Source organism: Neovison vison, chromosome 5, assembly GCF_020171115.1.
Source record: "Neovison vison isolate M4711 chromosome 5, ASM_NN_V1, whole genome shotgun sequence".
Taxonomy (NCBI): Eukaryota; Metazoa; Chordata; class Mammalia; order Carnivora; family Mustelidae; genus Neogale; species Neogale vison.
This window is the reverse complement of record NC_058095.1, coordinates 27,610,782-27,638,371: the sequence shown is the minus strand read 5'-3', so window position 1 is coordinate 27,638,371 and position 27,590 is coordinate 27,610,782. Positions and strand designations below refer to the sequence as shown.

Sequence of the window (27,590 nt, the reverse complement as noted above, 5' to 3'; positions counted from 1 at the left end):
CATACCTGCACTTTCTTAAAGCAATCTACAATTATATGTATGTATGTATGGACAAATAATTGACATACAACATTATCTTTGTGTCATGTGTACAACATAATGCAATTAACCATTTTAAATCTGAGTCAGTAACTGGATTCTTAAAACAACCCCTTTTTGAGAAACCAATTAATCTTCCTGGAAAACCAAAGTAAGCTAATCTGACAAGGCTAAGAATTAGAGAAAAAACATTAACTACAGAAATGCTATAGAATACAATAAACAAACATACCTCCGGGGCTGTGACCGGCATTCCTCCTCCCCACTGTCTGCCTCCTGCATAGAAAGGAAAATGATAAAAAAAATAATTTAAAACCTGAGGTCTCATATAGTGTCAACAAAGCAATTTTACTAAGCTTTTTAAAAGATTTTATTTATTTGACAGAGAAACAGCAAGAGGGAACATGGGCATGGGGAATGGAGAGAGAAAAGCAGACTCCCTGCTGAGCAGGAAGCCTGATGAAGGGCTCTGATCCCAGGACCCTGGGATCTGATCTGAGCCGAAAGCAGATGCTTAACTGACTGAGCCACACAGGCGCCCCTCATCTTGTGCACTTGAACAAATTCTCTCTATAAAGAGCAGCTTCAACCAACAGGGAAGGTTGATATGTATCAGTAGAATTTATTTCTGGAGGAAACTTCAACAATAGCCAACAAATTTCATTGATAACCAACTGCTAATAGTTAAAAGAATTACCTCTGAAAACCAACTAAAAATGTTATGCCACTGTTATGCTACTTCAGATTCAAAATGAGTGGGCATTCTGATTGCCACCAACAAATCTCACCAAGATGTTGTATTAATAATTCTGGTCCCCAAAGAACCTAAACAATGAACCACTTCACAAAGTACTCATGATCAAATCACAAATAATATCACCCTCAACACAAAGGCTACTAGTTATTGAGTGTTTATAATGTGCCAGGCTCCTTGCTCAACACCTCAAATACATTGTTCTACTTATTACTTATAAGTTCAGAAGATTGAGGGATGCCTGAGTGGCTGAGCTGGTTAAGCATCTGACTCTTGGTTTCCGCTCGGGTGATGATTTTGGGGTCGTGAGACTGAGCCCAGCCCAGTGGGCTGCAAGCTTAGTGCACATTCTGCTTGGGATTCTCTCTCTCCTCCCTCTGCCCATTCTTGTGTGCTCTCTAAAATAAACAGATAAATAAATAAAATCTTAAAAAATAATTCAGAAGGCTGATAGTACTGTATTTCTCACTGATTCTCTCTCACACACACATACACAGAGCTAAGCATAAATATCTTCAATCAATAAAAAAGCACTGAATCATAGTTTAATTGCAATATCTCTTTTTTCTTAGTGGCACATAAGATAATTTAGGGTGTTATAACATGGCAATTTAGATTCAATGAAATATGGATTTTACAGATGAAATTCACAGAGGATCTAAGTAAGTTTCCCAGGGAAACTCATTGGTGAAGCTAGAATTAAAACTGATAAAATACTGCCTCCCAGCACATGGAAGAAGCCTATCATTTACTCCTTCCTGTCCTAGGTTAGGTCTTATAAGTTATTACACAGATTTTCATGTACACGAGAATATTGACATAAAGGAAAAGTGAAAAAAGGTGTGAGAATTAATAACACTAAGGTGCTAAGTTTTTCCTTAAGTTCGTTCCCTGATATTTTATATTTGCTTTTGGTCACTTTGCTCTGTTGGGTGAACATAAAAACTGGAGGACAAAAATAATTTCAAACAGTATGTGTACTATCTGCCACTGAGCCACCTACATTTTTTAGTTTATCGAACCAAAACCATTTACCTCTATATCATTCTGTCTCCATTCCTGGTCAGCTACTATTACTTTAAACTACAACTTTTATTCTCCTTTTATTTTTGTTATTGATTTCAGGCATGCCTATTATTTTCCATAAAGGGAAGAACGCAGCAAAGATTCTACCCACAGAGAGAAGACAGGTTGAATGTCATAGTGCGCTAAACTATTTGCCTGTAGGGGAGATTTTAGGTTCAGAAGTACCCCCTTTAGAGATTGAAAAGAAAAGTGTTAAAAGGAAAAGAACCGATTGTGTCTAGAGTCAGAACCTGGAAAGTTTGCAAGAAAGAAAATGAACAGATTCAGATAAGCAAATGTGAATGTTAGATTTTGAGGCCCAGGGGAACTATAATATAGAGAAATGATTGCTTCGAATGTCATTTAACAAGTAGTGCTTCATTATGGCTATCACTGGTTAATTGAACTCAACTTCTGATGTATTATAGTATTTTTTAATTGTATGAAAAACAATATAAAGGTTATATTTAAGATAAATTTAAGAGGTACAATAATACAATAATACAGTATCTGTGAACACTGAACAGATAGATTAGTACTGAAAAGCTAGACTAGTACTGGGGCACCTGGGTAGCTCAGTTGGTGAAGCATCTGACTCTTGGCTTTGGCTCAGTCATGATCTCAGGGTTGTGAGATCAAGCCCTGTGTTGGGCTCTGCTCAGCGTGGAGTCTGCTCGAGATTCTTTCCCCCTCATACTCCTTCCCCCTCTGCGCCTCACCCTGCTCGCATTCTTGCTCTAAAATAAAGAAATAAAATCTTAAAAAAAAAACAAAAACGTAAAATAAAAAGAGCCACACTAGTACTGAAACCTTTGCACCTGTGTGCTTATTACCTATCTCCCATTCTTATCCTTCTCCCAAGATGTGACTACTATTTTGAATTTTAAGTTTATAATTTTCTTGTTCTCACTCTACTATAAAAAAATTTCAAACATAAAAAGGTTGAAAAACCATATAGTGAATCTGTATATTCACCATATGTATTCTACCATTAATATTTATATACTTATTGTATTGCATATTAATTTATCTGTTTGCCTTTCCATCAATCCATCATATTTTTGATGCTTTTTAAACTACGTTACAGTCATCAGTACACATGCCATTAAGTGTGTATAATTAATTAGAATTCAGTATTACAGTTTTTCCCTCTTATAGTAAAATTTACATACAATGAAATGCACAAATCTTAAGTGCACCATTCATTGAGTTTTGAAAATGTATATATCTGTGTAACTAAAACTTCTATCAAGAAGCAAAACATTGGGATGCCTGGGTGGCTCAGTTGGTTAAGCAGCTGCCTTCGGCTCGGGTCATGATCCCAGCGTCCTGGGATCGAGTCCCACATCGGGCTCCTTGCTCGGCAGGGAGCCTGCTTCTCTCTCTGCCTCTGCCTGCCATTCTGTCTGCCTGTGATTGCTCTCTCTCTCTGATAAATAAATAAAATCTTTAAAAAAAAAAAAAGAAGAAGCAAAACATTTCTATCACTTCAGAAATTTTTCATGTACCTCTTCTCAGTCAATATCTGGCACCACCCACTCCCTAGAGGCAACCATTGTTCTGACGTTTCTATCACAACTTTTTCCCCCAAGTTAGCACATAGCATATGATTCCACTGTTCATATAAATGGAATCATATAGTATGTACTCTTGTGTGAGGCTTCTTTTACTCAGCATTATGTTTTGAGATTCACTCATGTTGTTGCATTTAACAGGAGCTCATTCCTTTTTATTCCTGAGGATTCCATTGTATGAATACACCACAGTTTGTTTATTCATCTCCTACTGATACACAGGCTTGGGGTGTTTAATTTTTGTCTATTATGAATAAAGCTGTTATATGGGCAATGCTTCATTTAAAAAAAAAGATTTATTTATTTTAAAGGGAGAGAGTGCACATGAGCAGGGGGGAGGGACAGAGGAAGAGGGAGAGAATCTCAAGTAGACCCCCCTGCTGAGAGCAGAGTCTGATGCAGGGCTTGATACCAGGACCTAACATAATGACCTGAGCCAGAACCAAAAGCTGGAGGTTTAATTGACTGAGCCACCAAGGAGCCCTCTTTTGTGTGTTTTTGGTGGAAATGTTTTTGTTTCTTTTGGGGTAATGAGATAGATGCATGAAAAGTTTCATAGGAAATTGCCAGGCCTTATTCCAAAGCACTTGTAACACTTTATACTTATCAACAGTTTAATTAGCAATTTTCTTCTCCAATGGTTATTGTTTTCCATGTCCTCAGAAACTTTCGCTTACCCTTTAGTCACAAAAATACTGTATTTTTTAAATGTTGTACAAGGTGTTTTCTTCTTCTTCTTCTTCTTTTAAAGATTTTATTTATCTGAGATACAGAAGAGAGTGAGAGCGCATGCATGAATGGGGGCAGGAGCAGAGAGAGAGAGGAAGAGAAGCATAATCCCTAGAGAGCACTGAGCCAGAATTGGGGCTCAATCCCAAGATGCTGAGATCATGACCTGAGCCGAAACCAAGAGTCAGGTGCTCAACTGACTGAGCCACCCAGGCACCCCTACTCTACCATATATATTTTTTTAAATTTTTTGAAGATCTTATTTATTTATTTGACAGAGAGAGATCACAAGTAGGCACAGAGGCAGGCAGAGAGAGAAGGGAAGCAGGCTCCCCGCCGAGCAGAGAGCCCAATGTGGGACTCGATCCCAGGGTCCTGAGATCATGACCCAAGCTGAAGGCAGAGAATCAACCCACTGAGCCACCCAGGCGCCCCTCTACCATATTTTTAAATAAAAGCTTTATGGTTTTATATATCCTTAAAAAATATTTGTGTATGGTGTGAGTAGGAGGTTCGTTTTTTTCCACATGGATGTCAAGTTTCTTTTTTATTATTATTATTTTTTAAAAAGATTTTTATTCATTTATTTGAGAGAGAGACAGTGAGAGAGAGCATGAGAGGCGAGAAGGTCAGAGGGAGAAGCAGACTCCCCACAGAGCCGGGAGCCCAATGCGGGACTCAATCCCCGGACTCCGGGACCGTGACCTGAGCTGAAGGCAGCCGCCCAACCAACTGAGCCACCCAGGAGCCCCTGGATGTCTAGTTTCAAGGACCATTTGTTGAAGACTTTCTTTTTCCCATTGGGTTACTTGGCTCCTTTGTAAAAAATCAAATGATTGTATAGGTGAGGTCTACTTCTGGGTTCTTTATTCTGTTCCATTGATCTATTTGTCAGTCTCTATGCCAGGACTACACTATCTTGACTACTGTACTTTATAGTAAGTTTTGAAGGAACTATAAATCCTCTAACTTGATTCTTCTTTTTCAAGATTGCTTTATCTTCTAGTAAGACTTTCTGTCTTTAAACCTACTTTATCTGATATTAATATAGTTACTACAGACACTTACGCGGCTTACAAGACACATTTTTCAATCTCCTTATATTTTAAAGACTGTCTCTTATAAACAAAATATAGATGCATCTTGGGGAGCCTGGGTGGCACAGTTCGTTGAGTGTCCGACTCGGTTTTAGCTCAGGTCATGGTCTTGGGATTGTGAGATCCAGCCCTACACTGGGTTCTGTATTCAGTGCAGTCTCCTTGAGATTCTCTCTCCCTCTGTGCCTCTCCACTCTCCCACGCTCTCTCTCTCTCTGACATAAATAAATATATTTTTAAAAAAATAAAGTTGCATCTTGTTTTATCTACTGTGACAACTGTTGCTTTTTAATTGTAGTGTTTAGTTCATAAACATTTAATGTAATTTTAAACAGTTAGATTCGGGTCTATAATGTCACTATTTTCTTTTTGTCACCTCTATCTTTACTCCCTGTTCCTCCTTTTCTGTATTCTTTTGTATTATTTGAATATTTTTTAGAATTTCATTTTTATTTACTGGTTCTACCGCTTTTCATTATTTTTAAATTCCATTGTCTTTTTAATTACATCTATATTCTTAAACAATATATCATTTAGTTTTTGTAAGGGCATATTTAGCCAGAGCAGTTCTATCCTGACCCTGCACACCCACTAGTCCTTCAGGGAACTTACTTAAAAACAAGTCCCAGAAACCAGTCCCAGGTAACAAAGCAAATACAAGGGTGGATCAGGCCAGGTGGAGGCATTCAATCAGTGGGGGCGCATACTGTCTCCTAGCTACCACAGAGTATGGGCCCCGCCCTTTGGGTGCCTTTTGGGTGCCCAGTCTGACCAAGGTGATAGGCTTGTTCAAATATCTACTATAAGGTAAACTGTAATTCAATTCATCACTTATGTGTGACCTAGCAGGGCTGTGCGGCTTTCTCTGTGTTACAATCTCATTGGCCACCTGTACGTGGCCAGGCCCAACCACATGGCCTTTGCCCTTAAAAGCTAGTCTGTAAGGCAGAGGGTCGTTGCCTCTTTGCAAGAGACGTTCCTGGCCGGTCAGTTTGATTCTCGATGCTTGGCGCGAAATAAAGCTTTGCTTGACCTTCGCTTTGTATCAGTCTTGCTCTTTTGATCATGGACCCAACAGCTTTGATTGTTTAAGAGCTTTAAAAATTGTACCATATGGGGGCGCCTGGGTGGCTCAGTGGGTTAAAGCCTCTGCCTTCAGCTCAGGTCATGATCCCAGGGTCCTGGGATCGAGCCCCACATCGGGCTCTCTGCTCGGCAGGGAGCTTGCTTCCCCCTCTCTCTGCCTGCCTCTCTGCCTACTTGTGATCTCTGTCAAAAAAGTAAATAAAATCTTTAAAAAAAAAAACTGTACCATATGTATGTAGTCTTTTTTTTTTTTTTAAGATTTTATTTATTTGACAGAGATCACAAGTAGGCAGAGAAGCAGGAAGAGAGAAGGGGGGAAGCAGGCTCTCCTCTGAGCAGAGAGCCCGATGTGAAGCTTGATCCCCGGTCCCTGGGATCATGACCTGAGCTGAAGGCAGAGGCTTTAACCCACTGAGCCACCCAGGTGCCCCACAATATGCTTTTTTAATAGTAAGTATTACACAAACAAGATTCATCCACTTATTACATCCATTTAATGAGCTAAAAGACTACATTATATGAATATATCAAAGTTTATTGGGGTGCCTGGGTGGCTCAGTGCATTAAAGCCTCTGCCTTCAGCTCAGATCAGGATCTCAGGGTCCTGGGATCAAGCCCTGCATAGGGCTCTCTGCTCAGCAGGGAGCCTGCTTCCTCCTCTTTCTCTGCCTGTCTCTCTGCCTACTTGTGATCTCTGTCGGTAAAGTAAATAAATAAATAAGATCTTTTTAAATAAAATGTTTATTCATTCTACTTATATAGATTGTTCCCGATTTTTGGTGACATCAACCATACCACTATAAATATTCTTGTATGTATCTTTTGGTCTACATGTATAAGAGTGTCATCACAGGATATATACCAAGCAGTGGAACTGCAGGGTCACGAATAAAGTTTAACATTTACAAGATAATGCCAAATTATTTTCCAAGGAGGCTGTGCTGATTTATATGCCCACCAGGAAAAAGTGTTTCTTTCAATTGATCTAAATTCTAGCCAACATTTGGAATCATCATATTTTTATTTTTAGCAATGGTCTCAATTTACTTTGCAATGATTACTAATAAGGTTGAGCAACCTTTTATGTTTATGGCCTATTACTAACTTCATGCCCTTCTCCTTGTATCTAAAAGGAACAGACCAAAAGGGGGATAATTCAAATTATTTTCAGCTCTTTGGTGGATTTTTCTTTTCTTTTTTTTTCCAATTTATTTATTTTCAGAAAAACAGTATTCATTATTTTTTCACCACACCCAGTGCTCCATGCAAGCTGTGCCCTCTATAATACCCACCACCTGGTACCCCAACCTCCCAACCCCCCGCCACTTCAAACCCCTCAGATTGTTTTTCAGAGTCCATAGTCTCTCATGGTTCACCTCCCCTTTCTTTTCTTTTTAATTAATTAATTAATTTAGTGAGATAGAGAGAAAATGTGTGGGTTGGGGGGCAAAGGGAGAGGGACAGAGAGAATCCAAAGCAGACTCCCTGTTGAGCATAAAGCCTGACATGAGGCTCAATCCCACCACCTGAGATCATCATCTGAGCCAAAATCAGGAGTTTGATGCTTAACCAACCGAGACACCCAGGTGCCATGAATTTTTATACCTTTGAGAATTGTGATGAGAGTATATGGAGAAGTAAAAAGCAAAAACAACCTTGATGTTTCCTTAGTGGGCACAGACAGTCAATCAGTTATATCTACAGAGGCATATGCACCTTAATTAGACTTGTTCAAGGACACAATGGTGGTATGGTTAGGATTTGAATTCAGGTCTATCTTTCTGTTATAACTAGCTTCCTCTAAACTAAGATACCTATATCCAAAGATAGCAGGTAGGGAAGTGGCCACAAAAGAAAGCCATTTCTTTTTTTCATGGCTTATAAAACAAAATAAAATAAAATAATACCCCTTGTCATCTTTCCTCTATGACTTCTACACTTTAATGCCAAAGGAATTGCACTCACAAAAAACGCAAGTCAGAGTAGTATTTCTAATACAAGATCCTCAACTTTGTCTTCCTTTCTTAGATTAATATTACAATAGTAAGGGTAATGAACCATTTGTTTTTCACTGCTATTACTTGGAAAAAGAAAAAAAACCAACTGAGTATATATATATATATATATATATATATATATAGTGTGTGTGTGTGTATGGCCTATAAATATATATATATTATAGGCCTTAGAGTAAAATGGATTTAAAAGGAATGAAGAAAATGCTCAATTATGTTTCTTCCAGTAGAATTCATTGCCACAAAAGCAAAAATAAAACACTGCTTATTCAGTAAGTCATGCAGTTATCTTGAATAGTGGCATTTAAATGGTAGCTAACGGTAGAATGCTTACTATTCTATTCTAACAAGTTCATATGACAGATATAACAAACTACCTGTCAAATAACTTCACACACTGTCAAGAAAAAGAAAAAAAGCCAAATAGTCAACCTGCTCAGAACATTAGAAAAACCAGGAGAAAAGTATAGAGATAGCTCTTAGTTTCTTCTTAGTGAACAGAATCATTTCTAATGTGTAAGGAAGAGATCTAATTAATTAAATGACTAAATACATGTTTGTTGCTCTTTTTATATTGCACAGTCCTATTGTTAAATAATTAGTTCTTGATGCTCTTTTTTTTTAAGATTTTACTTATTTGACAGAGATCACAAGTAGGCAGAGAGGCAGGTAGAGAGAGGGAGGGGGGGAAGCAGGCTCCCTGCCAAGCGGAGAGCCCAGTGTGGGGCTTGATCCCAGGACCCTGAGATCACAACCTGAGCCTAAGGCAGAGGCTTAACCCACTGAGCCACCCAGGCACCCAGTACTTGATGCTCTCAAGAAAAATTCAACTTATAAGCAATATGGTATGAGATTCTAAATGTGCATTCAATCTTAGGTATTCAGGAACCATTAAGTATGAACTGAAAGATTAATGCATTCTTATGAATCTACTACCTCAGCATAAAAATAGTTTGCTAAGAAAAAGATGTTTGGAAAAATGTAAGCACCCAAGTGATACTCGCTGATGAGTAGGTTGGTGAGAGTTAAGTACTGCTAGCCTTGAAAAACACTGCACTAGATAGGTGTTAAGTGCCTTCCCAAACCTTATTGTTTAAGATGTTTTTACACTTTCCATATTCTCCAATCCAAGTGGACTCATTCATTATACTTCAAAGGTACCTATTAACTTCCTTTGTCCACATGGTTTTATGAACGTGGAAGGCCCCTCTCCTCTCCCACATCCCTCCCCAGTTTTGAAAGATGGTTTCAAATGCCTGAAGTTCATGACATTTTTTAAAATCACCTGATGGGCTGTCTGTCTCCCTCCAAACTTGACAGTTACAGGGCATCTTTCTTTCTTATTTTTTTAAAGATTTTATTTATTTATTTGACAGAGAGATCACAAGTAAGCAGAGAGGCAGACAGAGAAAGGGGGAAGCAAGCTCCCTGCCAAGCAGAGAGCCCAATGCGGGACTCGATCCCAGGACCATGAGATCATGACCTGAGCCGAAGGCAGAGGCTTAGCCCACTAAGCCACCCAGGCGCCCCTATATTTATTTATTTATTTTGAAAACCTTTATCTTAAATGTTGGGAAAAACATTAAAATGCCTGTGGTACACAAAGCTATGACTCCCTCAATGTAACAGTGCTAGGTACCAGGGAGATCAGTGATGATGGGAACTCAGCTCTCCAAAAGCATCTGTTGTCCCTCTTCCTAAACTGTAAGGCCTATAAGGGGAGCACTATGTTTCCATAGTGACAGTCAAGCTCAGGAGATATTACATGCATTAATAAATATTGTCAAAGGTATCATAACCTTGGTATCATAACTAGGTATCACAACCTAGTAAGTGGCAGAATTAGGAATAAACCTTAGGCTAATTTCAGTATATGTGCTGCCAAAGCGAGCACTAGGCTAATTTCAATATATGCTTCATCTCCATTAAATTATTGGCCATATCCCCTTGTTCTGTCAGTCCAAGATGATTTCTTAAAATGGGGTGGAGAGTGAGCAGCATCCACCGTAAGGTAATAAGACTATGCCTCTCTGCCATCTTTTGTGTCTCCATAATTTAATGTTTTTTTTTTTTTAATGACTATTATTCATTTGAGCCGCCCTGGGGTAAATGCTATACAGGTGTGATTAGAGACTTTTCAGCTGAAGAAACTACCTCATGAAAGTGTGATAATTTGTTCAAAGTAACCTAAGAGTAAGCAGCAGAGTCAAGATTCTGTCTGATAAGGTCAAATGTATCTTCTTCTAGAACAAGCTGCTTCTCTTGTTATCAAACGAATACTCTGGGCGCACTGATAGGGGCCTGATCCTAAGACCTTGTCTTTAAGTTTTCTTCCTGTCCAAATCCTGTTCCCTCCTACTCAAATGAAAATCCACATCTCACTCACCACCATTGGTCCATTTCCTTCTTTGTAGCCTGAGCCCTCCATATGGACACATGGTCTTATGTTCAGCCAGGATATAGCGGTACAACTGTATTATTTAAATGTTGAAATACTTCTATAGCAGATGATAAGTAGTCGCTTTCTACTGCCTCTCAGAATGTTTCAAGATCCAATAACAAACACAATGATGGCTGGCACAGCAGAGGATTTCAAGGTCTTCCTCCTGCCTATTCTGATTGGTTTATAAATGTACCATACTAGTTGCTAAATATTTTGAATATTATCTCACCTACAGAAAATCTTTTCTGTGCTCTAAACTTTGATTTAAAACTCCTAGCTCTGTCTTAGATTCACCCTGGAAATAATGCCTGCATGCCCCTTTCACCTGTATCATCTCTCTTGTGTGTGTGTGTGTTTGTGTGTGTGCATCCTGCTAGCCACATTCTAATTGCTTAGACTGCCTTCTGGTTTTAGTTTCAGTCCTCTGTGACATATAATTACCATGCCTCCCCAAGGAATTTAAAAATAAAAAAGGCACTGATAAGATCTGGGGGAGGCTAAGTAAAATCTGATTATTAAAGTTTCTCTTAATATTACACATTTGAATTATTTATGGATATAAAGAATTAGAATACAATTAACCAAAGTTACAACCTGAAACACTATTCAGAGATAAGACCACAAAAGACTAAAAGCCAAAGAAATCTTGAGAAAGAAGAACAAAGCTGGAGGTATCACAATCCCAGAGTTCAAACTATACTACAAATCTATAGTAACCAAAGCAGTAAGGCAGTGGCATTAAAAACAGAAACATAGATCACTGGAATAGAACTGAGAGCCCAGAAATAAACCTACTCTTAAAATGTCAATGTGCTCTTACAACAAAGGAGGCAACAATATACAATACAATATCGAAGTTTCTTCAATAAATGCCGTTGGGAAAACTGAACAACTACATGTAAAAAATTGAAACCAGGCTACACAGAAAAATAAATTCAAAATGGATTAAAGACCTAAATGTGAGACCTGAAACCATAAAACTCTTAAAACAGAGACTAGTAATCTTTTGGACATCAACCTTAGCAATATTTTTCTGGATATGTCACCCAAGGCCAGGGAAACAAACAAAAATACACAATTGGGACTACATAAAACAAAAAGCTTTTGCAGAGCAAAGGAAATCATCAACAAAATGAAAAGGTAACCTGTTGAATGGAAGAAGATATTTGCAAATGACATAACCAATAAGAGGTTAATATCCAAGATATATAAATAACTCACAGAACTCAACACCCCAAAATAATACAATTAAAAACTGGGCAGAGGACCTAAATAGACATTTTTCCAAAAAAGATTTACAGATGGCCAACAGATACATGAAAACTTGCTCAACATCACTGATCTTCAGGGAAATGCAAATCAAAGCAACAATGGGATCATAACCCCACACCAGTCAGAATGGCTAGTATCAAAAAGATAAGAAATAAATGTTAGCAAGAATTTGTAGAAAAGGGAATCCTCCTCGTGTACTGTTGGTAGGAATGTCAAGTAATGCAACCACTCTGAAAAAACAGTATTGAGGCTCCTCAAAAAACTACAAATAGAAGTCCTATATGATCCAGTAATCCCACTTCTGGGCATTTTCCCAAAGAAAATAAAAGTGGTAATTTGAAAAGATAAATACAGACTTATGTTTGTTGCAGTGTTATTTATAATGACCAAGATATGTAAGTAACCTAAGTGTCTATCAGTAGACAAACAGATAAAGAAAATGTGATACAGATGTCAAATGGAATACTACTGAGCTGTTTAAAAAAAAAAAAAAAAGGAGATCTTGCCATTTGCAACAACATGGATGGACCTAGAGGGTATTTTGCTGAATAAAATAAGTCAGCTAGAGATAACAAAACAGACAAATAAGATAACAAAACAGACAAATGAGCGACAACAACAACAAAGAGAAACAAACTTATAAATATAGAGAAAAAACTAGAAGTTGCCAGAGGGAAGGGGGTGGGGTGATAGGTGAAATAGGTGAAGGGGATTAAGAAGTACAAACTTCTAGTTATAAAATAAATAAGTAGTGGGGAAGAAAAGTACAAATAACATTGTAATAACTTCGTATGGTGACAGATGGCAATTACAGTTATCTGGTGAGCATTTCATAATGTATATAACTGGAGAATCATTAGTTATACACCTGAAAGCAATATAATATGCCAACTATACTTTAAAAAGCAAGCCAGCCAGCCAGCCAGCCAAAGAACACATGCAGAGGGTAATGAACACTGATTGCCTACCAAATATTACGAGCTAACAGCATAATTTTTTCAAGTTTTCCAAAGTCATTTTCAAACCAAGGAGTTGATAAACCAAGTCCTGATACAGTCAGGGCTCTGATCAAAAAGAAATTAGAATATTTAAGACACAGATGTACTGCTAAGGCTAGTTTGGTTAGTGGGAAATGCACTGCCATTTTGTTTGTACTCATATTAAATCTAGACAATTAGCTATTCAGTCATTAACAGGGGAAAAGACAGTCAGGATATGGGATATCTTTGGCAAATAAATAATCAACATATTCACTAAAAGCTGCTAGAGTCCACAGGGGACAAAAAGAAATGTGAGACAGTACCACAGTCAAGGAGTTAATCTGGCTATTATATTTGATAAGTGTATACAACAAGTACAATGTAAATGCATGGCACAGGAAGTATATTTCAGGATTTCAGAAGAGAGATCTCATGGTGGGTACAGTGTTCACGGGAACTGAGCTAGGAGTCCAATCTTGACAGAAGCATAAGATCTGAAGAGGTACAGGGACGAACAGGGCATTTGAGACATGATCAAAAGGAAGGAAAACAGAACATTTAGCACTATTGGGAGTGGTGGTGAGCAGACCAGCTGAGTAGAAACCCAGGGCTTGCCTTGATGTGAGTTGCAAAAGGCAGTGATCTAGGCCTGATCCCATGGGGACGCTAGGGAAGGTATTTATTTATCAGCGTTTTAGAAAATGGAACAAAATTATAAATATGTTGCTTTGGTGGTAATAAAAATTCTTTAAGGAAGTAGAGGTCAAAATTTGGAAAGCCAATCAAGAGAAATGAGGTACTACTCTTCCTAAAGCCAGAAGACACTGCTCAGTATAACCACCGATCTCCACTAGAGGGCAGACAAGTCAAGGCTTAGTCTGTGGTTGACCCAGAGACACTGCATCCACAGAAAATACTGAGAAAACATCCTCTGTTGTTTAAAGACCATTTTTAGTGCTTTCAAACCTGAACAGAACCTTTAGCTAGTATATGAATCTTTCACAGAATAGCCTTCTTTGGTATAAAATGCTTCTTAATTGCAAAATGGATCAAGAGAAGTTATACATTAGGAACCTGGCTTAGCTGTCAGGGACATGTGCTTATTCATCACAAACATAGCTGGGATGCCAACAGCAGCACTCATCACTGGCTAGCTTACCTCAAGCTTCCCCTCCCATCTCAGGCACATCCTAACCACCACTCATCCAATGACTAACAATGTATATATCAGCCGGACCATGATTTCAATCTAGGTTCTCCTTTTGGTCAACTAAAGATGTGCTTGGTCTTAAGGACTCATCCCTTTAAAGTCAGAGTGAGGTGAGTTAACAGACAGAGGTTCTTATATGTACATTTGACTTATTAGGCTGAAGGGTTGTCATATGGGGGTGTTGGTGGGAGTCCTCAGGTCTCACTAACATAGCATCAATATTAACTTCCAAATAAAAGGGTTGAGAATGCCATCAAACTTTTTAGATGCTAAGACTCGATTTTACAAAGTACCTGAACACTTCTTCTGTTTTGATCTCTTGCAAAATGTCTGTCACTAAAGACGCAAGGGCAGTAGTAGGTTGACTTTCTGTCATTAGCTGGAAGTAGTTTTCTTTCACTCTTGATCAATGCTAGCATCACAAGTATTTTCTTTTTCCTTGGAAAATGATAGCAGTTAGTGTCTTGAAAATGATAACATTTGGTTTCAGAAATTAGGTATTTCAGCTGCAGGTAAATTTTGCTATCATGAAATTCTGGTAGTATCTTCAACAAGCCAGGCCACTGTGTATGTTAGACTTTGTATACTGTTCTCTCTGCCTATAATTCCCTTCATTCTCCTCTTCCCTTGCTTACTTCTACTCAAGTATAGTGGAACAGATCCTTCAACAAAGATGTCCCATTTTCCATGTTGTAGATTCACTCTTCAAACATTATTTACTACATATAATTTAAATACAATAATGTAGTAAAAATTCTTAGCACAAGAATATTCATAGCCGTACCTGTTGCATATTTTCACAGGGTCAATCATTTCAGAGGCTTGCATAACAATTCTGATAGAAACAAGAATGAATGGGGCAATGTTCTCAATAACAGGAATTAGTGACCTAGTGATCATTCCCTTCTTTTAGAATGCATTCCACTTATTTTATTTTCTGGGAGTGGTAATACCTATCTCTAATCCTTACAGAAAATAAAAGGATAAAAGGGCTCATTAAACTGTGAGCTTTTTGAAGACAGGGACCATGTTTTTTCTTTATATCTAAATACCTGGCACATAGTCTTGTTTTTGTTGTTGTTGTAAACATCTTTATTGAAATATAATTCACATACCATACAATTCACCTATTTATTTTTTAGTATCTTCACATGGTTGAGTATGTTCTTAAGTATGTGGTCACACATTTTAAAACCATGCCATATATTCAAATATAAAAGGATATTCACAGAGAGGAAAATAATAAAATTTTTAAAAAGTTTAACAAACTGAGAAAAATAGTTTCACCATATATTAAAAAAATGGATTAATAGTTTCAATAAACAAAGAATTCCAAAGAATCAACAAAAAAGAGCAAAAATCCCCACAGAAAATTGGGCAAAGAGAATTCACAAGAGATACAAATGGGCTGAAAAGGAAGTAAAAATATGGTTAGCTTGAAATTAAAAAAAAAAAAATTCAAATAAAGATGTTGTACCGTATTTTCTCTACTGAATTATTTAAGATAAAACTAATAATGTGCAATATTGTCAAGAGGTCATGAAAATGGGCAGGGTTTTTTTGGCACTTTGTATCAAGAGCTTTAAAATTGTTCCTATTTTTGGGTGCCTGGGTGGCTCAGTGGGTTAAGCCACTGTCTTCAGCTCAGGTCATGATCTCAGGGTCCTGGGATCGAGTCCCGCATCGGGCTCTCTGCTCAGCAGAGACCGTGCTTCCCTCTCTCTCTCTGCCTGCCTCTCTGTCTACTTGTGATCTCTCTCTGTAAAATAAATAAATAAAATCTTAAAAAAAAAAATTGTTCCTATTTTTGACCTTATAGTTTCATGTCTAGAAATGTATTCTACCAAAAACAAAAATAGAACAGAAATATCCCCAAAGATTTGTATACAAGGATACCAAATGCAGAGTATTCATAATAGAAACAAGTTGTAAGCCACCTTAAATGTAAAAAGAACAGGAGAAGTTGGGTAAATTAAGAAATTACTAAACAAAAGAATTTTATTAAGACCTAAATTTATACTGTTTACATAAAATGAGAACATGATCAGCATGTGAGAATTACTGAAAAAAATAAAAAAGCAGATTTCTAATGGGATGTGCGTTATATGTGGTAACTTTCTTCTTTATAATCATTTATATTTTCTAAACTTTCTACAATGATCATGTATTATAATCAGAAAAAACCTTTAAAAATGTGGAGTAAGGGCATGGGAGAAATGTACAGATTCTTATTCTTTTTCTTTTCTTAATTAGATGTCTTCTGATATATTAGGTGGAAGATTACACATATCATCAAACCAATGTTTTAAAAGAGACATAATTAATAAGTTGGAAGATCAACCAGTAAAAGCCTCTATTGGCAGGTGGCTACCTGAGAAAACGACATGCTCTTTTCTTCCTCTTTGAACAGCAGCTTCTCCTGCTATAGCCATGTGAACTCAGCTGAGTTCACAACTCTTCCTATTCAATGTTCTTTTTCTCTAGAGCCATGCTTTTTAAACTGGGATAGAATTACTCCAGGGTCATGCCTCAGTGTGGTAGGAATTAACTGAAATCAAAGGATGTATATAAATCACATTCTCAGGGCATCAGTTTTGCTTGATTGGAAGTAATATTTTTAAGTCTTTTTTCTTTTTAAGTGTGGGGACAGGGAGGGGAAGAGAGAGAATCTTAATCAGGCTCTACACCCAGAGCAGGGTCTACCCGTGGGGCTCAATCCCACAACCCTGAGATCATGACCTGAGCCAAAATCAAGAGTATGATGCTTAACCAACTGAGCCACCCAGGGGACCCAATGGTAATTAACATTTTTGTAGCAACAGAGATACAGATATATAAGCAAGAAATCTGAAGTAAACTATGAAAATTCAAATAAATCTCGGACTTATAATAGACTCCTTTAAACTCTGTATACCCAGACTGTCAGAGATTTCCTATTCACTCTCTTCTGCTGTTGAGAAACTTATGGTGGAAAGATTTGAGGAGTACTACAGAGGACTGTTGTGTGCAACTTTATTTACTTATGTATGTATGTATGTATGTGTGCATACATGCATGCATGTATTTTACATAAGCCCTACACCCAATGTGGCATTTGAATTCACAGCCTTGAGATATAAGAGTCATATGTTCTACCAACTGAGCCAGCCAGGCACGCCTTGCTGTGTGTAACTTTAAAATAAAGCTTGTGTGGGACATCTGGGTGGCTCAGTAGGTTAAGCATCTGCCTTGGGCTCAGGTCATGATCTCAGGGTCTTGGGATGGAGTCCTGTGTGGGGCTCCTTGCTCAGCAGGAAGCCTGCTTCTCCCTCTGCCTGCCCTCCCACTGCTTGTGCTCTCTCTCTGTCTCTAATAAATAAATCTTTAAAAATAAAATAAGGCTTGTGCCTAATATTGAGCAATTAACATATAAATTAAATTCTGGGGAGTATAGTCAGTTAATAAGTATGAAGAGAAGATCAGATGCTAATGACTCCTTATTCTAATTCCTATTCTAATTCCTAATTCTAAGACTACAGGGCAGGCTACTTAACTTTATTTGGTGTCCAAAAACAAAAGACTGAAAAAACGAAAGTGGTAAAAAAGCTGACTGAGTACTTAAACAAACTACCCAAAAGCCTCCAAGCTTACTTGAAGTGAAACAGAGGTACTAAAGTGAAGAAAAAAATATGAAGTTATAAATCAGAATGTGATCTAATTCCTAATATAAGTGAGGCCTACCTAGTGATCTTTGCTAATACAGTGAGTATCATAAGGAATCCAATTATTAATAGTCTTCCGCAGTTAAAACACCCCTGGCTTTATTTTATTAATGGAAATAAATGACAGAGGAAAAAAAATTGGCAACTTATTGCAGGAAGCTTTTTTTTTAAAAATTTTTTAATTTTTTAAAAAAAGATTTTATTTATTTGACATATCATAAGAAGGCAGAGAGGTAGGCAGAGAGAGAGGAGGAAGCAGGCTCCCTGCTGAGCAGAGAGCCCATGATCCCAGGACCCTGGGATCATGACTGAGCCGAAGGCAGAGGCTTTAACCCACTGAGCCACCCAGGTGCCCCTGCAGGAAGCTTTTAATTACACTCACAGTCCCCATTAACCTTGACAACCCACCAACTCGACTATAATAAGAACACCTCCCCCACTAATATAAGTCTAACGAGAACTGCATGATTACAAAACATTGTTTAAGAGGAAGGTAGAATCTTATGAGAGCGAACTATTCAGTCATCTGAATTTCCCCTCTAATTTGTTAAACATCAGAATCATGTATTGTCAATATTTAGATTATCTAGCCCACCTCAGAAGCTTCTTGGTTATTCATTCTTTTTTTTTTTTTTTAAGATTTTTTTTTTTTAAAGATTTTATTTATTTATTTGTCAGAGAGAGAGAGAGCGAGAGTGAGCACAGGCAGACAGAGTGGCAGGCAGAGTCAGAGGGAGAAGCAGGCTCCCTGCCAAGCAAGGAGCCCGATGTGGGACTCGATCCCACGACACTGGGATCATGACCTGAACCAAAGGCAGCTGCTTAACCAACTGAGCCATCCAGGCGTCCCTTGGTTACTCATTCTTATGTATCTATTGTTTTTCATTAAATGTGTCCTTCATTTCATTAAAAATGTCTCCCCATTTTCCCTTCTAGGCTCATTTTTACTTCCCTAAGACTCCTATCTATCTTTCCCTTTCATTTTGCATAAACCTCAAAAAGTTTTCTCTTTGGTTCTTGAATTTTATACCTTGAGATAACTTTAGAAAATACTTATATTTAGAATATATATATATATATATATATATATATACACACACATGCATATATACTCTGGGAAAATATTATTGATGCATCTCTCCCACCATCCCCTCACCAGTTAACAGTCTAAGACTGAAGAAACTTAAGCTATAACCAACTTTTCAATATAATCCTTTCCTTCTTCCATCTACAGGGAGTTAGGGATAAACCTCATCAGTGATGTTTTGGCTCAATAGAATTCTGACAATTGAAGACAAGTAACTATAGGAAGTCTGTGATGATATAGTCAAATCATCAACAAACTATCCTGTTATCTATTAGTAATGTATTCTTCAATCTAGATTTTCCCCTCAGAACTGAATAGAAGTGGGGAGGAAACAGGAGATTAAAAATGCAAACCATAAAAAAAAATGCAAACCATAAAAGGCAAGATGGGCATACCTGATAGGAAGCTCCTTCCCTTATTTACAGATTCTAGTAGAAAAAAGCTTAACTGAAAACATCTATCCTCACTGTCATTATATATTTCTTCTTGAGAAACAAGTACAGCCCCAACAGGGATTTAGCTATATGTGAAAATTCAAGAAACCAGTAAAAAGCACCAGCAATGCCATAAGAACACAACTCATGGAAGCAAAAGCAGTTTTAAAAAGACAGTCCCCAGAGAGTATCCTGGTCAGTAAACACTCTGAAGCAACCACCAAGAAATATTTATTACTTCCCTAATTTCCTGGAAACATAACTTTCCTGATAAACAACACCTTGAACATCCCATGAAAAAGATACCCAAGACTACTGAGTAAGGTCTGGTAAGATGAAATACTGCAAGCTACTATTTCATATAACTTAGAGTCAACCAAAACTATGCAATAAAATATGGGATAAAATAGTATATTTTAAAATATACTATTAAATAAAAAGTATAAAAATAAAAAGTATATTGCAGATTAAAAAAAAATTCTCAAGCTATCAAAGTAAATTGAGATGGCAGACAGAAATGCATTCATGCTGGGGTGCCTGGGTGGCTTCAACAGTTGAACATCGGACTCCTAGTTTCATTCAGCTCAGGTCATGAGCTCATGGGTTGTGAGATGAGCCCTAAGTTGGGCTCCACGTTTGGTGGGAAGTCTGCTTGAAAATGCTTTCCCTCTGCCCAGCCCTCATCCCCCATTCACATGTGCACACACTCTCTCTTTCTAAAAAATAAATAAATCTTTAAAAAAAAAAGTGTCCATGCTATATATTCTGCAAGATTTAAGAGACCAACCATAAGAAAAACTAGGTCTTGAAGAAAATCAATAGTGGCTTACAGTTTTATCTATGTATATGATTTGAACACATGTACATAGTCATCACCAATCTCAAATAAGTGCTTCCACAGACTGCACCATGAAACTGAATTTTTATAAAGTGATCATTTTCAATTTTCACAGATTTTTATTTATTTATTTATTTATTTTTAAAAATTTTATTTATTCATTTGACAGACAGAGATCACAAGTAGGCAGAGAGAGGGGGAAGCAGGCTCCCTGTTAAGCAGAGAGCCCGATGTGGGGCTCTATCCCAAGACCCTGAGATCATGACCTGAGCCGAAGGCAGAGGCTAAACGCACTGAGCCACCCACGTGTTCCAGTTTTCATAGTTTTGAGGAGTCACATAATTGAATACTCAGTATGCACAATCTAATGGCAAGTAAACAGTTATTAATAGTTACCTGTGACAATTATGAAAGCTATGTAATATATTCAGATCTGATCCTCAGCCTGCAAAACAACTGCACTGCATAGATAACTTAATAAGTAATCAATGGTGGGTTCATAAATACTTATTTCTTGGCCTGCATAAGTCAAGGGTTTAACACAATTTCACATAAGTAAAATATTAAACATATTTCTACTTCTTAAACTACTCTATTTTATGTGAACTAGTCCCATGACATTTTCATATCAGAGGATTGGTTAGGCAAACTAATTCAAAAGTTATGGTTCTTTTCCTTATATTGATTAAAATAAATACCAATGCCAATAACAGTTACACTTATACTGTAGAAAGGCCAAGGTTGTAAATATTCAACTTTTTTTTCCATACTTCAAAAAGCTTGTGTGAGAAAAGCAAAATCTATTTCTATATACCCTTGACATTCTTAGATTCTTCTAAATGAATCCACCACAGAAATACAGGACATGATGCTTCAGACATACATGCCCATTTTATTTAAGAACTGTCTCATAAGTCACTCTAGTCTCCAAGTACAGGGCTAGGTGTTGGGGGTAAAACAGATACAGTCCCTGCTTCAGTCTGATAAAGTAATCAATTGAATAATCAGAAGCAAATAAGAAAAATAAACTGTAACTACAAGTAGTTGGGAAATAAAATAATATTAATGGTGTTCATCATGCATACATACTGACTGCACATCGTAGGTCCCAGCTTTTATGCTGTTTGAAGTAAAAATCCTAACTCCTTTCTAACACTTATTCCTCAAGGCTTCTTCCATTCCTCGTCATTCATTTACAGAATATAACAAATTTAAGTAAAACATTTCCATCGAATTTCTGGTATGAGTGCTGTCATGGAGACTACCTCACAGGCTACTAATGTAGCCTTTGGATTTTAAATCATAAAGAAGCCTATGGAAAACTAGCTTGAAAATTTTTTAAAAATTACAACAGATATGAAATTCAGATTAGACTGAATTCAGTCCATTGCCCCCTCTCTCTTCCAGCTGGTCCTTGGACTATGCAGCATTTTCTGTCTCTGCTATTGGGGGAACCATCAACTATAAGAACTCCAGGCACTTTCATTTTTCTCTTCTCCTATACCATCTACAAGCGTCTGAAAGAGTCCATTCAAAATTCAAACCACTTCAATTTATCCTAGGAATATGCTTTAGTCAAAAACATATGTTTCTTTGACCTTCTTACATCAAGTACTATGTTCCTGCTTTTTAGGAAGAAAAATCATACAAAATCCTAACGTCTCTGATCTCCTTTGGTTGGGTATTAGCTCTCCTTTCCTAAAGTCCTATTCTTTCTTCTTGCATTTATCTTCTTTCTTCAATTATAATTATATATATTCACAACTTATCCTTATTAATTAAGAGTAAAGGACCTAATACATACTCTAAATATTTACTGAATAAAATATGAAAGCAAATTATGAAAAAAAAAAGCTTCTAGGTAAGGAAAGGGAAAATGAATAAAATGGACTTCACAAAAATGAAAAAACCATGGAAGGATAACATTCTGGTCTATTACATAGCAATAAGGACATAAAGCAAATAATTAGCAGACCAAGGCAATAAAAACCCAAGAATACCTAAATGTGTTATACCTAATAAACTTTGGAATTCATGGTGATAAGAAACTGGAAACAAGAGCTAAATAATAACCTGGATCAAATTTGTAGCTAAGTAAATGGAAAGATCACAGATAGAACCAGAATCACCAATGCCCTTTCATTCAATGCATCTTGTCCTCTGAATTCAAAGATGCTGCTACCTCAAATACATTATTTACCACATACCATTATTTACCACATTTCCCCATGTGCACAATCAAGGAGAGGTAAGAAAAGGAAAAAAACCCTATTATTATTATTATTATTATTATTATTTTGGAGGGGGAAGAGCAGGGGAAGAGGGAAAGAGACAGTCTTAAGCAGGCACCATGCCTAGCGGGGAGCCCGACACAGGGCTTGATCTCACAACTCTAGGATCATGACCTGAGCAGAAATCAAGTGTTTGCCGCTTAACCATTGAGCCACCAAGATACCCCGAAAGGGAAAAAAAATGTATTTCCATTTTACAGGTAGAAAAATAACTCAATGTGCTCTGCCTGTGAGAATATTTTATTCTTCACACAAGATGGAGAGTCCAACACAAATACTGAAGTTTATAATAAATAAATTAATATGTGTGCGTGTGTGTGTATATAATTTTTTTCTTTTTCTTTTTTTTAAAAAAGATTTTATTAATTTATTTGTCAGAGAGAGAGAGAGCACGCGAGCACAGGCAGACAGAATGGCAGGCAGAGGCAGAGAGAGAAGCAGGCTCCCCGCTGAGCAAGGAGCCCGATGTGGGACTCGATCCCAGGACGCTGGGATCATGACCTGAGCTGAAGGCAGCTGCTTAACCAACTGAGCCACCCAGGCGTCCCTATAATTTTTTTCTTAATAGCCAAATATTCCCCAATATTTTGGTGAAAAAATTTTATACAACTGCCTTTAAAGTCTAGGACTGGGGCTTTTTTTTTTTTTTTTTTTAGTGTTCCAAGATTCATTGTTTATGCACCACACCCATTGCTCCATGCAATATGTGCCCTCCTTAATACCCACCACCAGCATGTTTTATGTAGCATGAACAAAAGGCATTGCCTCAAAAAGGCATGACTCAAAATGTTCATGTTTACAGAGCTCATCGCTCATTATACATTTTGCAACTACTGTAGCTTCCCTGATGGTTATTACCAAGGCCTCTGTTAATTTGAAGGGTTTCATACTGATCCTACAAGGCTGCAAATCAAGCTTTTGTTCAATCTGTCCTTAAACCATTTCCTCCTACTTGTCTGGTTTCTCTATTTTCAGAGAGCAAGGCCTGGTTAAGGGATATACCCTACTGTTGAGGTCACATAAGAGAAGTTGTCATGGGCAAGGCCAGAGTGCTTACATAGTGTCTGAGTTTTAAACATCTGTCATTATAGACTTTGTCCTGCCATATAATATGAAACAAGGCAACTATAATTTGGTCAGAGGTCACAGCCTTAAAAGCAGATTTAACTCCTGTATGGTAAACTAGGAAACACTGCTGTTTACTTCTAACCTGTAATGTTAATAACGAACTAGAATAACTATGTATACTAAATATTTTAATAACCTCATTCTGTGGACATTAGTGTTTTTAGATGTTGTACTAAAATATTTCTTCACCTGAAATATTTAGAAAATTTTAACATAGAAAAATGTATTTCATACAAATATCAAATCAAATGGGCTGTAATAACACATAGCATCAAAGTCTTAGTGGCTTAAAATAGTAATAGTTTCTCATTTATACTACATGTCCATCTTAGATTAGTGGAGATTTTACTCCATGTTATCTTCACTCACCAAGGACATGACTGGTCACTATGGCAGGGAGAATGGAATATAAAGAATCATGCATCAGCTTTTAAGACTTAAAGCCTTCCACTTAGAAGTGGCAAAAGTCACAAATTTCATTTGCCAAAGTAGTTATGTGAGCATTCCCAACTTCCCAAGGGAAGTATAATCCCACCATTATCTAGAATAAGGAGAACCAGAAATATTAGCAAACACAAATGACTATCATAATAGGTAAGGATACTGTATTATACAAGATGCTTTTGGTTACAAGCAATCTGTAGATTGTAGATAAGAAAAATGTAGTAGTTAGGTAGGGGTACACATAACTGGTAAATCTAAGGAGAGTGGGAGATTCAGAAATGCAATGGTGTCATTAGGTCTTTATCTTCCCCTCTCTCTTTTTGGACTCTGTTTCCTTCTTAACCTTAGGCAGACTGTCTCCACGTGGTAGTTAAGATGACCACCAACCACACCAAGCATATTATCATCCTCTTAATCAGAAAGTCCAGAAAAAAGAACTTAATCCTTTTGTCGCAAGCATTTGTACCTATCTCTTAACATGACCTTGATTGGCCCTGCTTGGTTCACATGCTACTCTGAATCCACCATGGAATCTAGGCAAAGTGGGTACCTTGACCAGCCTGACATGGGTCTAGGGACATATGGCTGTCCTAGTGGTAGAAAAGCAGGGCCAAGGGGGTTGTTAGCACCATGGAATCATACAGAGTAGAACAGACAAAAGAAAAGCAGACCATACCAAATAAGCAGCAGCTATCTCGTGAGAGAACTCTGTTATTTCATTTCTTTCATCATTCCCCTAAACCGTGAATACATACGTGAGATTGAATTCTATAAACATAAACTCATGTGGTCTTGGCTTTCATACTATAAATTATTGCTGATATTAAGCCATATCCATTGCAAAAAACATACCAGGAAACACATACTGGTAAATCCTGGGACAAAATTTCTTTAGGTTATTTTGCATAAGGCTTCTTTTAGTGTATGTAAATCCAAGCAATTAACAAGAAAATTTCCTCTTATTTAACGAATGCAATGGATGATTTTTGAGATACCCAAATGAATAACATGACATGATTACTACGTTTACAAGTTAAAGGGTAAAAGAAGGGAACTGACTTCCCAAGGTGACAGATAACCTAGTCGTACTAGGATTTGAGCTCTGCATTTCTCTTGGCAGAGGCAGAAGGGGAAATGGTCAGGAATTAGACTATAAGCTTTATAGGTGGCGGGGGGGTGGGAGGTAGGGGTACCAGGTGGTGGGTATTATAGAGGGCACGGCTTGCATGGAGCACTGGGTGTGGTGAAAAAATAATGAATAATGTTTTTCTGAAAATAAATAAATTGGAAAAAAAAAAAAAAAAGCTTTATAGGGCAGTGCTTTTTGGTTTGGTTCACAGATAGATCTAGAGTATCCAGAACAATATGTGGCATATACTAAGTGGTTGATAAGAAGTGTGAGGATTAAGTTCCTTTTCTTATTTTAAGTAATAGTCAATAGAAATAAAATAAACTTAGTTTTCTCATTGTTATTCTTCTAAAAGCTGGGTAAACAAATTTCTACAGAAATCAAATGCTCAGCTTCCAGGAAGTTCCAGGTAATACACATTTGCAACTTGGTACATTCCTCAATGTAGCTTCTTGAAGTTGAGCCAGACAAACTCAAAACAAGGACAAGGAAAACAAAACAAAACAGAATGAAAGAGAAAATTTTAAAAAATCAACATTGTTACAGCATCTGTATATGAACATTTTTCTAGATCAACATAAGCCCACACTGTTTTAGGTTTTAGCAGTAATGCTATATAATGCATTGTTTAATAATTTTAAAGAAGGTAGTTACATATGGTAAAACCTCTGGTTATCTTCCTGCAATAGCTGGTAAAGCCCTGTTTTTGGCCAGTCCCTTCTCACTCAACACCCTCTTCACTGCCAGAACGATATAGATGGTGCTTTTGGGTCTGTCTTTATGACTCAACAGAGGAACAGGAAGGAAAAAAAAAAAAAAAAAAGCTATGCAGGTAGAGCCACCACGTTGGACAAGAGAAGGAATGAGAAACAAAGCTCACTTTCATTTTTAAAATGGAATTATTCACCATCTGTGAACCATCTTGCCACAGGAAGTCTTTGACAAATTCAGTAAGTAAACTTGATTGCAGTGAACTCTCACTGACTGCATAAGAAATGTTCAATTTTTTCTTTTGTAGCACTTGGCAACAAAACTCCCTTCAAAAATCTTGCCCTACCATGTTCTCAAGCTATTTACACATATTACAAATTTAGGCAAATTTAGACATAAAACAAAGACTTTCTGGGCAGGGTCTGGATTCACTGTAAACTTTTAGAATAGATTCCCATCTACCCCAAACTCCCCAGGATTCTTAGGAAAAATGACATGCTTTAGCCACTCTCCCTAGTTTCACAAAATGGATCATAGGCAGAAATGTATAATTTTAGAGAACAGGCCAATATAGCAAAAGTCAGGCCGTGAGAATGGCAAACTTCAAAGTGAAAGAGAAAACACATTTTCTGTGTACTAACTTTTTAGAAAATATTAAATTGGAAGATCCCAGTTTCCAGGCCAAAATTACACCTCACTGAATAAAGAAATCAATGGCATTTAATTCTTTTGTGGTGCTGGAACAATCTATTTTGGAAAAGCAGTTTTGGGGGAGACATTATTAACAATCTCACATACTGTCAACAATTAACCTTGATCAACCTGAAGCTTTGCTCAGCAGTCTAATTACACATACTGGTTACCTAGCATTGTGGGAAACAAAGAAATACAGATGTTTCCAAGCAACTAACTACATTCTGTTGAGTTTCCTGTGTCAGACCCTATCACTGGTATTTGTGGAAAAGCCAGCTTCAAAGCAAAACCATAGCTAGGATTAAAGCAAACAACCATTCCTCAGCCTCCGTTTCCATCATCTTCAAATGACATTTGTAAAAGTAAACCATAAGCGTGATGTTTCCTTACTAGTTGACTAGGCCAGATTCCTACAGTCCAATGGTGATGAATAGGCAAGTCCACATGTGACTTTTGGATGGAAAGCTACTTCATGGACCACCAAGAGTGGGTGGTTCTCAGAGGAACAGATGAACTTTTTTGCGAGACTGCTAAATTATAACAGTGGCTAACATTTATTACAGGTTTACAATATGCCAGGCCTTAATCTTAGTGTTAGCAGACATTATCTCATTTAATCTTTACAATAACCCCACAAGGCAGGTATACTATTTATTATCTCCATTCTTCGGATAAGAAAATTGAGACTTAGAGATGGAAAACAACTTATCCAGGGTCAGACACTCTTCACCACTACACCAAACTGACTTTTTATCAACTTTCTTCTTATTAAGAGTTCCATCCCCCAACAGACGAGTTAATCAAATCAAATCACAGAAAAACAAAAAGCCATAGACAGCTGGGACTTTGTTTTTCTATACATTCTCAAGA

At 37.3% G+C, this 27,590-nt stretch overlaps 1 protein-coding gene across 2 annotated transcripts in view; it reads right to left on the bottom strand.

Annotated features, from left to right (window-relative positions):
- Positions 1-27,590, bottom strand: part of SSH2 (slingshot protein phosphatase 2) — a 258,906-nt gene that overhangs the window by 159,132 nt on the left and 72,184 nt on the right. For both annotated transcript variants that reach the window (XM_044248234.1, XM_044248233.1), the window contains one exon: positions 272-315. In XM_044248234.1, the coding sequence (XP_044104169.1) occupies positions 272-315 (44 nt within the window). The remainder of the gene's footprint in view (positions 1-271; positions 316-27,590) is intronic.